Source organism: Saprolegnia diclina (assembly GCF_000281045.1).
Source record: "Saprolegnia diclina VS20 unplaced genomic scaffold supercont1.40, whole genome shotgun sequence".
Classification (NCBI taxonomy): Eukaryota; Oomycota; class Saprolegniomycetes; order Saprolegniales; family Saprolegniaceae; genus Saprolegnia; species Saprolegnia diclina.
In genome coordinates this window covers 54,923-65,931 of record NW_008246107.1, presented here as the reverse complement: position 1 = coordinate 65,931, position 11,009 = coordinate 54,923, and the positions used below count along the sequence as shown (strand labels likewise).

Genomic DNA, 11,009 nt, shown 5'->3' with positions numbered 1-11,009 from the left:
GCAGCAGGATCAGGATGGCCGTGACGTACGACGAGGCGATGGGGACGCTCTGCGCCATGTTCGACACGTTCGACCGCGAGACGATCTCATGCGTGCTCGAGATGAACCGCGGCCAGCTCGAGAGCACCATCGACACGCTCCTCGGGATGCAAGCCGATATGAACGGCGAGCCGGCGCCGGTCGAGCCGCTATCCGCCGCCCGCGCCCGCGTCGCGCTGCCCGACGACTTCTTGCGCCTGCCAGGCTACACATCGGCGATGGAGCAGGAGGCGCAGGATCGCATGATGGCTGAGATGCTCCAGAACGAAGACTTTTTCCGCAACGAGCTCATGGCCGACAGGGAGTTCAGCGCCTACTTGGGTACTCGCTGCCGCGCCGTCGCCTGCGCTCATCTTGGCGATACATAGGAACGCCGCCGCACCACGCACGGGCCTCGCCCACGCGCCGCCTCTCGAACGAAAAGTCGGCCATGGAGGTCGCCAACGAGACGCTGACTGCAGTCTCTGGCAAGCTCTCGACCATGAGCGTTGGTACAGCCATGCCATCGATGTCAGCAGAAGCTAACCGCACCACGTTGGGCTAGCAATGCGCAACAAGATGTACGCCATGTACTCGCGCTTCCAGACCCGGAACGACTCGGCGGCGCATGCCGACCCCGGAAGGTATGGCCTCGTCCTCTTCATGCCCCGTGCAACCTATCTCTGTCTAGTCGCCGCCGCCTCATGTCGATGAGCGACGAAGAAGACGACGACGATCGCCGACGACTGGCCAACGATGAGCACGATACGATGCACCGACGCAAGACGTCAGCGACCGAAGACGACGCGGCCGTGGTCCATCGCGGTCCGACAGACGCAGCGTCGTCCTGGGGGCATTCCAAGTCGGACTAGTATGCATCTTCCTTCCGAGAGAATCCAATATGCAATAAGATCTGATGCGTTATACAAATTGCCGGAAGGGGATTGCATCACTCGACTGCCACCCGTCCTCCGACGTCTTGGACTCTTCCTCGTCGTCGTCGTCAAAGTCGTCCATGAGATCCTGGGCTGCCGAGGCTGCGAGTGGTGCCGGACCTGCTGGCGTGGCCTGGCACTGTCGCATCTGCACCGCCGAGTCGCCTTGAAAGTAGCCCTATCCGCCCGTATGAAGAATAGAAGGCAAGCAGCCGCATGATGCATCTCTCTCTACCTGCGCACGCCACGCGAGAATCGTCGCAGTGGGGTACGGCCCCTGGATCTGCCCGTCCGGCGCCCGGTACTCCCAGTACACAATCGGCTTGGGCGCCGGCTTGTCGACAATGTCTTCCTTGGGCTTGTGGTAGATCTCCGTGTGGCCTTGGCGCATCATGTAGTCGGCCGCGTCCGTGAGCTGGTTGAACTCGCGCTTCATGTCGGGCGTCTGGGCGTCGACAAAGGTCTTCTTTTGCTTGGCGGTTTTGGGCTTGGGCTTCTTGCCGAGTCGTCGAAGCGCGGCGAGGACAGTCTCGCCTTCGTTGAGCACCTCCATGAAGACGCTCTTGGCCCGGCGCTCGGTCCACGTCTCGGCTTCGTCGTCGGCCGCCTCTTGGCGCTGGAGACGCGCCATCTCGGCGATCTCCATGTCCTGCGCCGAGACGCCGTCGAGCCATGCGTCTTCTTGGACGGCCTTGTCGCCTTTGGCCCACACAAAGTTGCCGCTGTCGTCGAAATGCCCGTCCTCGCGGTCTTCCTTGAGGTTGAAGGGCATCATGCGCACGCCGTCGTCTTCGTACGCGTCATGGCGCGTCGTCGACTCTTCTTCGCCTTCCTGGATCTTGTGCTGGATCGGCGGCGGACGAGCCTTCTTGCCGTCCTCGGCGTCGCTGTCCTCGCTCTCGTACGCGACGTGGTCAGGGTCGACTTCGTCGTCATCCTCGTCGTCGTCGCCATGGCGATCCGACTCCTTGGTCTCTTCCTCGTCATCTTCAATGTACTTGACCGATGGCTTTGCATTGAACTGCACGGACTTGGCCTTCTTCGCACCTCCGCGGTCGTCGCCATGGCCATGGCGCTTCATCGGAACCTGCGATTGGGGCTGAAATATTGTAGTTTTGAATATCCTCCTACAAATTATATATTGCAATATTTATAAGTTAGCTTGAAATGCTGCTCTTAACGCATTCAATAAAACGCATGCGGTATAGTAGGTCAAACCCCACATCGATTGCCGCGATCTCATCCATCGCTCGCTGCGTACCGGTGTCCGATGAGATGAAGACCACGCTAGGTCTGCTATCCGTCTAAAACTGGCAGTATACTAGCCGTATTAGCATAGTCGTAGACACAGCTACACTAGAGCGCAGTTGTGCTCAAGAACCCAATATCCTGCTCGTTCAACTAGCCCCTAGTTTAAACCGACGCGTAAAGGGTAGACTTCGCAAGTTTACTGTATCACATCGCTCGCTATTACGCGTACCTACGTGCACGTCACCACAAGCGAGCGCATTTTTCGCTCTTGGCTAGTCACCATGGCTCCTCCGCAACGCCTGCGCTGGCATTTAAACGCGTTTAACTCCGGTCGGCCCAACGCGCTGCCGATTCATTTAATTCCTTTACATACAAATCTCCAGTTTTATTTATTAAAATACATCGGGAAAATCCTGCGCACTGGTTGGTGGAGGCGCTCAGGATATTACTGTTGGTCTCCACCTTCAAAAACACAGCAGCATGGGCAAGGACAAGAAGACGCGCAAGTTCGCCGCTGTCAAGCGCATGATCAGCCCCAAGGACACGCGCCTGTAGGTGCTCCTCTACCTGCCATGTCCATGCTCATGCTGCGTAGTAAGTCGGTCCAGAAGGACGTCGAGAAGAAGGCGCTCAAGGCCAAGGAGCGCGATGCGCCGCGTCAAATGTACGTCGATCGCCGCTGCCGATAGCCGCTCATGGCCAAGCTCCATAGTGACCAGATCCCGTCCAACATGTTCTTCAAGTACAACGCCGACCTTGGCCCGCCGTACAACATCCTCGTTGATACCAACTTTATCAACTTTTCCATCAAGAACAAGCTCGAGCTCGTCTCGTCGATGATGGACTGCCTCCTCGCCAAGTGCATTCCTTGCATTACGGACTGCGTCATGGCCGAACTCGAGAAGCTCGGTCACAAGTACCGCGTCGCCCTGCGGTACGAACAACCGGCCATTCATGTGTTGTCGGCAGCTCATGTACCGAATTAGGTTGGCCAAAGACCCGCGCTTTGAGCGCCTTCCGTGCACGCACAAGGGCAACTACGCCGATGACTGCCTTATGCAGCGCATCCAGCAGGTAGACGCATCCGTCTCGCTTGAGTGTCGCCTCATTTTGGTACCTGTAGTCGCGCTGTTACATTGTCGCGACGTGCGATCGCGAACTCAAGCGCCGCATCCGCAAGGTGCCCGGTGTCCCGATCATGTACATCGCCAACCGCAAGTATGCGATCGAGCGCATGCCCGAAGCCAACGCGGCCAAAGTCAAGTAATTTTGCACTGCCCCTATATAGAAGAAGAAAAGACGAGTTTCAAAATGAAACTCAACGTATATATTTCATTTCTGAAACGCGAGCGACCCCGTGGCGTCCGGTACCTTGTGGTCGCTGAGCTGCGGACGACTCTCGTACACGCACTCGACGACGCCGTGCTTCCACTAGGAGGGCGACTCGTCTCGGAATCAAAGTGCAAAGTCGCATTCTACCTTTTTGGACTCGCCCTTGAGGCCAATGTAGTACACGCGCGTTTGGTCGCCGTCGACGCTGTTTTCAAAGAAGAGGCTCAAGCTGCTGATCCCTTGAAACTTGCGCAAGCTAGTCATGACGAATGGGCGATGACCAGCGTTCGATGAGCTTGTTGTACCTCAGCGGATAGTCGATGTTAGCGTCGTAGTCTTCGACAAGCTCGAGCTTTTGCGTTGCGGGAAGCTCGGTCGCATTGGTAAAGTCAATGTCTTCGCGGTTCACAAAGCTAAAAAGATACGTCAAAATGCGCAAACGAGTTGGAAGAGACGTCGTACAGCTTGACGGACGTGGGGTGGAGCCCGTCCGCGCCGCCCGCAATGCAGATCGACTTGACGCTTACGGCCTCGGTGAACCTACGCCGCCTCCGTGGATGCTCTCAATATAAACGACGTGGACGTACGGAATGTACAGAATGAGCTCCGGATCGTCCTCGTTCGAGTCGAGGTACGTAGCGCGCGAGCGCTTGTCGGCCGCGCTCTTGAACGGGTGCGTCTTCTGGCGCTCGTCGAGCGCGTTCAAGCACCGCACCTTGCTCGTGTCAATGTATTGGAAGAGCGATTCACCCTCTGCGTCTTCGACTTCGTGGTCATGATCATGGTCATGCGAGTGGTCGTGGTGCTCGTGGGCGCAGCTCATCGGAAAGTGCAAACTGACCCATGAAAACCTCTGGCATTTCATATAAAAGTGCGTCGATCGATTTCGGGAGGATTCGGCCATGGCCCAGCTCTCATATTGCGCAACGTCACAATGGCGCTTTGCCCACGACGCGTGTACCGTGCTGTCGTTAGCACTAGCATCCAGTCCACGCGCCGACGGCGCCGCCGGTTGGTCCATGCGAAGGCCATGCGTCGACCACCGAAATACATCGAAGCGAACCATGCGAGCAAGCAAAGCACCACACATAGTTTTCATTACGGTCTTTTGCCGAGGGCGACCCGAACAATTATACGGAGGCTGCCATGGCGGCCATAGCGAGCGTCACGGCGCCAAACGCCATGCTCGGTGCCGACGCAGCGCTGGGCTTGGCGCCGGTCGACGCCTTGGTCTTGGCTTCTTCCAGCGCAAGCAAGTACGCTTCTTGCGACGCTTTGGTGCAAAAGATCTGGCCGCCGTACAAGTTTTTGATCTGCTTGTTGATCGGGCCAGACGTCGCGGGATCCTGGAGCACCTGCGTGACGCCGTTGATGATGCCGTTTTGCGCCAGCCGCGTCGCATCAAAGATCTTGAACTGGCGGCCGAGCAGCGTCATCATAATGTTGAGCGATGGCAAGATCGACGCCGACGAGACCGACATGTTTTGGATGTACGGGTACGTCTCGGAGCAGTTGGCGTCAATGCCGAGCTTGACCGTGATCGGGCCGCCGCAGCACGTGTTGGAGTTGTCAATGAACGTCTTGCAGCCAAACTCGGGAATGCAGCCGTCGACGAGGAGGCTCACGGGCAGCTTTGCGAACGAGACTGACGCGTCGAGATGCATCGAGCCGTTCTCACCGACGCTCAGATTGAGCTGGTTGACTTGGATCGTGTTGAGGCCCGAGACCCAGCGCGCCGTCACGTTGTAGTAGCTCGTCTTGACGGCGAAGAGGTTGCCAATCTCTTGGCATGGCGCTGGCGGGTTGCCATTCACGCAGTTGCCGAGCGTCGCAGGCAGCGCCGTGTCGGCCATGCTCGAAATGATCGGCTTGAAGGAGCTAATGACAGTCGAGAGCTCGTTGGGGAGGACCGGCGGAGGCTGCGTGGCGGCCACGCTGGCGGCAAGAGCGGCGACAACCAGACACAGACTTCGCATCATGACGGCGGTGTTGATCTCAGTATCCAATGGCAAACTGGCAGCTGGGCACCTCGTCGGCCTTTCTTTGGGTGATAGGCAACCCGGCGTGCCCCGTTGCTGTCGAGTACTGTGGTGGGTCGCTTATATTCAAGCATACAAATATGCTATATATGTGTACACCGGTGTACGTATATCATGCGCCAGTGATGCGACGGTTTGAGCTGACGGCATGGGATACGTACGGTACGCAGACAATGGCTCGATACTCCCTCAGCTGCTTATTGGTACGAGGGGCAAGAGACGCGCTATCCACGTCCGCTTGGCGATAACAAGCGCCGTCACTGCGGCATTGCATACCACAAAGTTGGGTGTTTTTGTTCTTATCACGGATTGGATAAAAATAGTATTTTTAAGCCAACCAAATGCCGTTGTATGTTATCCGGAACAAGATCGCGCCATTCGAGAATCAGCGCGGTCGACCGACGGAGGACGTAGCCGACGCGCCGAGGAAGCATGGAGAAGACCCGGCATGACGTCGATGGACATGCGCCCGCGGAAGCGCCGAGGGACATGCATGTGTTCAAGCTGCGCTGCAATGCATGCTGGGAGGTCCTCTGCGGAGCGAATGGACCCCAAGCATGCTACCGGACCTGCTGCAGCCACATCTTCTGCGTACGTGGACGACCATCGGCAGGAACATGCGCCCAAGAAGCACAACGTAGGAGCGCGATGCGATGAAGCATTTCCGCGATGGCAACCTCATCTGCCCCGCTTGTGGGGAAGGTACACCCTGCATCCCATGGCCGACCTCGTCCTCATGCAACGATGGCCCGTAGACCTCAGCCAGAGGTACCTCGACCTCTTCCTCCTCGAACTACAGCATGATGACGAATGAACTGTACAGACAGGGAAGCGTGTGCGAAATGTACGACGCCAATGTTCCCCATGGTGCTTGATGGACGATGATGACACGCACAGCACCGTGAAGAGCGCGACGGGACCGCGCGTACGATCTCCACGAATGCATCATGGTTGCAACGATGTATGGTGCTTTGTAGCGTCTCGAGGTGTTGCGAGTGCATTGATCCCGCGTTCATTGACTTGATGCATGAAATGCTGCAAGATCATCTGGGAAGAGATGCTTGCCGACCCCGTATCCTGCATGGGTGCGCGCTCTTTCCCGACCCGACCGTGGATTGAACGAACGATGCTGTTGTATAGCGCAAATCCAAGAAGCGATGCGCTTCCTCATGGTATTCCGTCAAAGTGTGTGGGCAATGTTCATGCTCGCGACATTAGTTCCAGCAAGCCCAAGAAAACTACCGGTACGGTTGCTATGCAGCATTTCTTCTTCCACGGCGGCTATATTGCTATGAATTGTAGACAAGTACGTGTACCAAAGTCTCTCATGGTGAGGCTCTAACGACGGGCAAGGAACGCATCCACAACGAATTGAGTCTGGCATCAAGTGTAGCACGCGCCAGGAGTTGACTGTGATCCTAGTCGACGAGCACAAGGAGTACCAGCAACAGCACGGACAGCGCTACTTGCAGATGAAGAGCTACACGGAGAAACTCGAGGAAGAGATCGGCGAGCTCAAGAACAAGATGGTCGTGCTCAACAACACCATCGAAGAAACGCGCGAGGCACAATGCGTCTTATGTGCCCAGCCCTAAGCCTTTTTCTTCCAACTAGTCGTACAAGGACAAGGCGCGCGTGTGCCGCAACTACGAGAAAGTGGTACTGTCTACAAACGAGTTGATGGTAGGTTGATGACGAATGTCGCTTTAGATCAAGGGTATGAAGGCGCAACAAGAAGGCAACGGACAGCGTGTCATGACGGCACAACCTTCGGGCCGAATGCCCCTAAACGTTGCGCCGTCGCCCAAGTTTGCCAAGAGCATCTCGTCAATGCAGTCGTCGTCGCTTCGCCAGCACACGTTCGATCAGCCCGCAACCACGCAGCATCCAGCATTTGCCATGCAAAACGAGTCGACCTCATCTCGCTACGCTTCCAGTAGGGCGTTGTCTCGGTCTCCTTTTCGTCTTATACGATATGGCGCTAGACGCGATGGCACGCCCAAGCTCGTCCTTTCGCGGCAACTCGTCGTTCGCACCTCCGCCAAGCAATGCCGGGGGCATGCTCACGCGCTCCAGCAAGAGACGTTTCAACAATTGATCCTCTTCGGTGATGGCCTTCTAAACTTAGTCGTGCCGGGACTGCCGCCGTAACATTTGAAATGCACCCGCTTGCTCTATCGTCGTCGCTGGTCAAGTCTGCTGCACCGTTGTTTGCTTTACCCAGTGTGGCCAACGGTGACGACGACTACGATGTGGGTATGGACGACCCCGCGCTCGCCGAGGTCCCCGTGACGTTTGACAAATCGGCCGTCGAGTCTATTATCTTTGACTCGGGCATTGTGCTTCAGTTTGCACAGCACGGCGTGGAGCTCGAGGATACCCTTTTCTTGCAGCCCGATTTATGTACGCTCGACGATTGGCACCGCGAAGTCGACGAGCGCGTCCAGCCCAACGCCCTCGAGCAGCTTTCGGACCGAGAGATCGACGATCAAATCACGTCCCTCCTCACAAGCATGGACCCCAAAGAGCACTACTTGAACGCTGCCGAGTACTACTTGGATCATCCCAAGGAGTACGCAGCGTTTTTCAAGACGCCGCTGGTCGTCCAATCGTGCCACTACCTCGGCATTGACAGCAGCGCGATTCCACACCGGTCGCTCCAATCCTTCAAGCGCCAGCCCGACAGGTATCGCTCGCTAATCTTTCCCTTTTCTAATCTAATGTCTAGTGCCGAGGCTGTGCCCGACTTGGTGCTCAAGGCTCGCTATGATGCCTACCGCCACGAGTGTCAACTGTGCATCGCCATCATCTTGCAAACGCAGCAGCTCATTGCCGCCAAGCTTCAACACGGTCAAGTCGACCCATTACCACCCGTGGTCCAGGTACAGCTCTTTCCCGTCTCGATAGATATACTCAACGTGGCGTGCAGGCCAAGCGCAAGAAGCCCCGGACGCGACCGGTGGTTCGCTATTTATCGCCGTTGTCGTCCAACGTCACAAAAACGTCGTAGGACGAGGTGCAGCCACCGCGCGTATACGACCACGCCAAAAACCGGGAAGAGCTTCAGCGCATGGACATAATGAAGCACGCCAAGCTCCTCGAGAATGCCGAGCGATGGAAAGAGACGCAAGCCAGCATCCACAAGGCATCGGATCGCCGCGTCACGGCGCGAGAGGTAAGATGTGCTTTGATACAGACGGCTGCGCGAACCATGAGCAGGCGGCCGAGCTCGCATTCAAGCAAAAGGAGTTTGAAAAAGAAGTTAAGCTCAAGAGCTACGATGCAGTCGCCGAGCAAAAGACCCGGCGAAAAATGGTACTGCCTGCTACCATCAATGATTGATACAGCCGCTTGACAGCGCGAGTAGATCCTCGACAACTTTCGCAATCATGTTGGCACCCAACAAGGACCATTCGGTAAAACTAACGTGGAGTGTAGACGCCGGTGCAGCTAAAACCCAACATGAAGGAAGAAGCTCGGCTCGTCAAAGAAGTACGTTTCAATCATCTTCCATGGTCGCTCTTAATGCCTTGTAGCTGCACAACTTGGATCTGGACGAGCACTTGCGTCGAGCGGCGCGTATCAAACACGCTCACGAGTACCGCAAGCAGCACGTGCTCGACAAATCCAACAGAAAGCTCGAGGTATCACCTTCTATGCATGTGTCTGTGACCTCAAATGAACCGATTCCAGCGTCTACCACCGCGCGTTGGCCCTGGCAGCATCTCGAGCGGGCCACCTCCCTCGCGCTAGTCGGTATAATTCACTGGTGGTATTGATCGATATTACAACTGCATGTAATCGACTTTGCCGGACCGGTGAAAGTGGTGCGTGCCGGCAACGTCGCGCAAAATTTTCTGGATGCGGTCGAGGAGGTGCGTCGACGACGTCGTCGCTTGGTGCTTGGTCGCACGGTCCGAGACGTGGACGAGCATTAGCTTGGCGTGAATCGCCTCGACCTTCTTGCGCACATGCAGTAACTCCTTCTCCATGCCGCGCTGGTCCATCGTGCGCAGACACCGGTCGTCGTAGATTTGCCCTTCGTAGCTAAAGATCACTTGGGCCCACTCGAGGAGCTGAAACTCAAACGACGCGACCGCCGAACTGCGCGCGCGCTGGCGCCACGCGGCGACAAACTCGGTCGCGACCTTGCGAATCTACCAGGACATGTCAATGACCACTGCACCTCTACGGTATCTACCGTGTCGTGGAGGTCGTTGCACGAGTAGCTGCGCTGGCTGCGTGCCTGCGCGTTCTGCAAGAGCAAGAGGTGCTGCAGCTTATAAATATCCGAGAGCCGAGAGAGTGGCGAGTACGTGTCCCGGGCGCGTACAATCTCAACGTCGGTCGCGTCCGCCATGTCGTCCCAGGACAGCACTGTCGTCGACGCCTAATGCAATAGTTTCGCTGCTTGCAGTCGCGGCCAAGAAGCGTACCGACAACCGGTCGACGTAGGGAATCTCGTCGTCGTCGTCGTTGTCGTCGAGGTACTGGATCTGCAAGTCTTCGTCCTCGTCCAGCGACGGCAGCCGCGAGAAACCCTCGGTGGAGCTCGTCGGACGCAGTGCTGGTATTTCGCGTGGGGCTGCCTCGAGCGACGCGCTGCGGGGACGCGGTGCCGCCGCGATCATCGAGAGGCGCCCTGGCAGGCGCACGCGGTGCGCAAACATACTTGTCCTTCTTCGCAACGGCAAAGTGCGAGTGTGAGCCAGTCGGCAGGTAAAGGTCACGCACGACGGCCGACGCCGATTGGCGAGAACCCAGCAGGCGTCGCAGGTCGTGTGTTCCGTGCGGTGGCTACTTGGCGCCAGATGACTCTGCGGACGATGCGCTTGAAGGCGCGAAAAATCCCAGCAACCTTCCGCAGCTACTGCAGTACCACGTCGAGAAATTGGCGCCTGCAAGATCGAGAAGGTTGCGACCAAAGGGTTGCACGTTCTCTGCCACGACGCTTTGAGCCACTCCAGGACGCCGCAGACGAACGGACTTGCCATTTTTCGCCAACAAGTTTTATCTGGAGGGGTCAACCTCGTTCGAGCGCTTTTGAGCTCGATCGCGTCAATGGAACCTGTCTCGTTGCCAATCACTACCAGCTGCGATGATGACGATGAGGAAAAGTGTAGTTTTGAGGTAAGATTGAACGACTTGTTATAGATATGTTGATAGATTTGACGATCTGGTGCGAATAACTCGACTAGTTTGACGACGTTGTTGAGCGTTCAGACATCCAAGGAAATGAGAGCCTCTCTCAGCGAGACGGGTGGCAACCCGTTGCTGTCAGCAGAACACTGCGAATGTTTAAGGGAAAATGTATCATCAACACGCTCGGGTCGCAAATGCAGCGAAAATACTCAGTTAAAGAATGGAATATGTGTATCGTATCATAATCCGAAGATTCAAACGACGCGCATGAAGTTTCTCATCATAGTATTCT

General features: G+C 56.6%; 7 protein-coding genes across 7 annotated transcripts; 3 read left to right on the top strand and 4 right to left on the bottom strand.

The window, feature by feature from the left end:
- Positions 1-14: 14 nt before the first annotated feature.
- SDRG_11197 (hypothetical protein) lies at positions 15-890 on the top strand (the record flags this gene model as incomplete). The annotated part of the gene is made up of 4 exons (XM_008617227.1): positions 15-360; positions 408-530; positions 584-662; positions 710-890. The coding sequence occupies 4 exons, from the start codon at positions 15-17 to the stop codon at positions 888-890; spliced, it is 729 nt and encodes a 242-aa protein (XP_008615449.1).
- On the bottom strand, positions 882-2,073 carry SDRG_11196 (hypothetical protein). The gene is made up of 2 exons (XM_008617226.1): positions 1,189-2,073; positions 882-1,131 (listed from the first exon to the last, which is right to left on the bottom strand). The coding sequence occupies exons 1-2, from the start codon at positions 2,032-2,034 to the stop codon at positions 940-942; spliced, it is 1,038 nt and encodes a 345-aa protein (XP_008615448.1). The 5' UTR covers positions 2,035-2,073; the 3' UTR covers positions 882-939.
- A 611-nt stretch (positions 2,074-2,684) lies between these two features.
- Positions 2,685-3,471, top strand: SDRG_11195 (rRNA-processing protein FCF1; the record flags this gene model as incomplete). The annotated part of the gene is made up of 5 exons (XM_008617225.1): positions 2,685-2,755; positions 2,800-2,868; positions 2,917-3,138; positions 3,191-3,278; positions 3,328-3,471. 5 exons carry the CDS (start codon positions 2,685-2,687, stop codon positions 3,469-3,471), a joined length of 594 nt encoding a protein of 197 aa, XP_008615447.1.
- Positions 3,472-3,508: 37 nt separating this feature from the next.
- SDRG_11194 (hypothetical protein) lies at positions 3,509-4,361 on the bottom strand (the record flags this gene model as incomplete). Its single annotated transcript, XM_008617224.1, has 5 exons — positions 3,509-3,635; positions 3,684-3,792; positions 3,842-3,949; positions 3,999-4,076; positions 4,124-4,361. Coding segments are annotated over 5 exons (632 nt in total), but the record flags the coding sequence as incomplete, so codon positions are not given.
- A 240-nt stretch (positions 4,362-4,601) lies between these two features.
- SDRG_11193 (hypothetical protein) lies at positions 4,602-5,614 on the bottom strand. The gene has a single exon (XM_008617223.1). The coding sequence runs from the start codon at positions 5,513-5,515 to the stop codon at positions 4,667-4,669; it is 849 nt and encodes a 282-aa protein (XP_008615445.1). The 5' UTR covers positions 5,516-5,614; the 3' UTR covers positions 4,602-4,666.
- Positions 5,615-6,007: 393 nt separating this feature from the next.
- SDRG_11192 (hypothetical protein) lies at positions 6,008-9,328 on the top strand (the record flags this gene model as incomplete). Its single annotated transcript, XM_008617222.1, has 23 exons — positions 6,008-6,166; positions 6,217-6,277; positions 6,331-6,343; positions 6,399-6,419; positions 6,473-6,500; positions 6,553-6,561; positions 6,618-6,660; positions 6,716-6,819; positions 6,878-6,950; positions 6,998-7,140; positions 7,190-7,234; positions 7,286-7,511; positions 7,561-7,659; positions 7,704-7,722; positions 7,800-8,261; positions 8,304-8,457; positions 8,505-8,537; positions 8,586-8,750; positions 8,795-8,890; positions 8,943-8,966; positions 9,014-9,067; positions 9,112-9,219; positions 9,269-9,328. The coding sequence occupies 23 exons, from the start codon at positions 6,008-6,010 to the stop codon at positions 9,326-9,328; spliced, it is 2,199 nt and encodes a 732-aa protein (XP_008615444.1).
- Positions 9,329-10,463, bottom strand: SDRG_11191 (hypothetical protein). Its single transcript, XM_008617221.1, has 3 exons — positions 10,012-10,463; positions 9,777-9,965; positions 9,329-9,732 (listed from the first exon to the last, which is right to left on the bottom strand). Exons 1-3 carry the CDS (start codon positions 10,243-10,245, stop codon positions 9,361-9,363), a joined length of 795 nt encoding a protein of 264 aa, XP_008615443.1. The 5' UTR covers positions 10,246-10,463; the 3' UTR covers positions 9,329-9,360.
- Between the last annotated feature and the right edge of the window lie 546 nt (positions 10,464-11,009).

Excerpts from the sequence above, each read along its gene's own strand:
- SDRG_11191 (XM_008617221.1), bottom strand. The coding sequence starts at position 10,245 with ATGTTTGCGCACCGCGTGCGCCTGCCAGGGCGCCTCTCGATGATCGCG. Across the intron at positions 9,966-10,011 it reads CCTACGTCGACCGGTTGTCG|GCGTCGACGACAGTGCTGTC; the intron begins GTACGCTTCTTG and ends CTATTGCATTAG. Across the intron at positions 9,733-9,776 it reads GCAACGACCTCCACGACACG|ATTCGCAAGGTCGCGACCGA; the intron begins GTAGATACCGTA and ends ATGTCCTGGTAG.
- SDRG_11193 (XM_008617223.1), bottom strand. The coding sequence starts at position 5,515 with ATGATGCGAAGTCTGTGTCTGGTTGTCGCCGCTCTTGCCGCCAGCGTG.
- SDRG_11196 (XM_008617226.1), bottom strand. The coding sequence starts at position 2,034 with ATGAAGCGCCATGGCCATGGCGACGACCGCGGAGGTGCGAAGAAGGCC. Across the intron at positions 1,132-1,188 it reads TTCTCGCGTGGCGTGCGCAG|GGCTACTTTCAAGGCGACTC; the intron begins GTAGAGAGAGAT and ends ACGGGCGGATAG.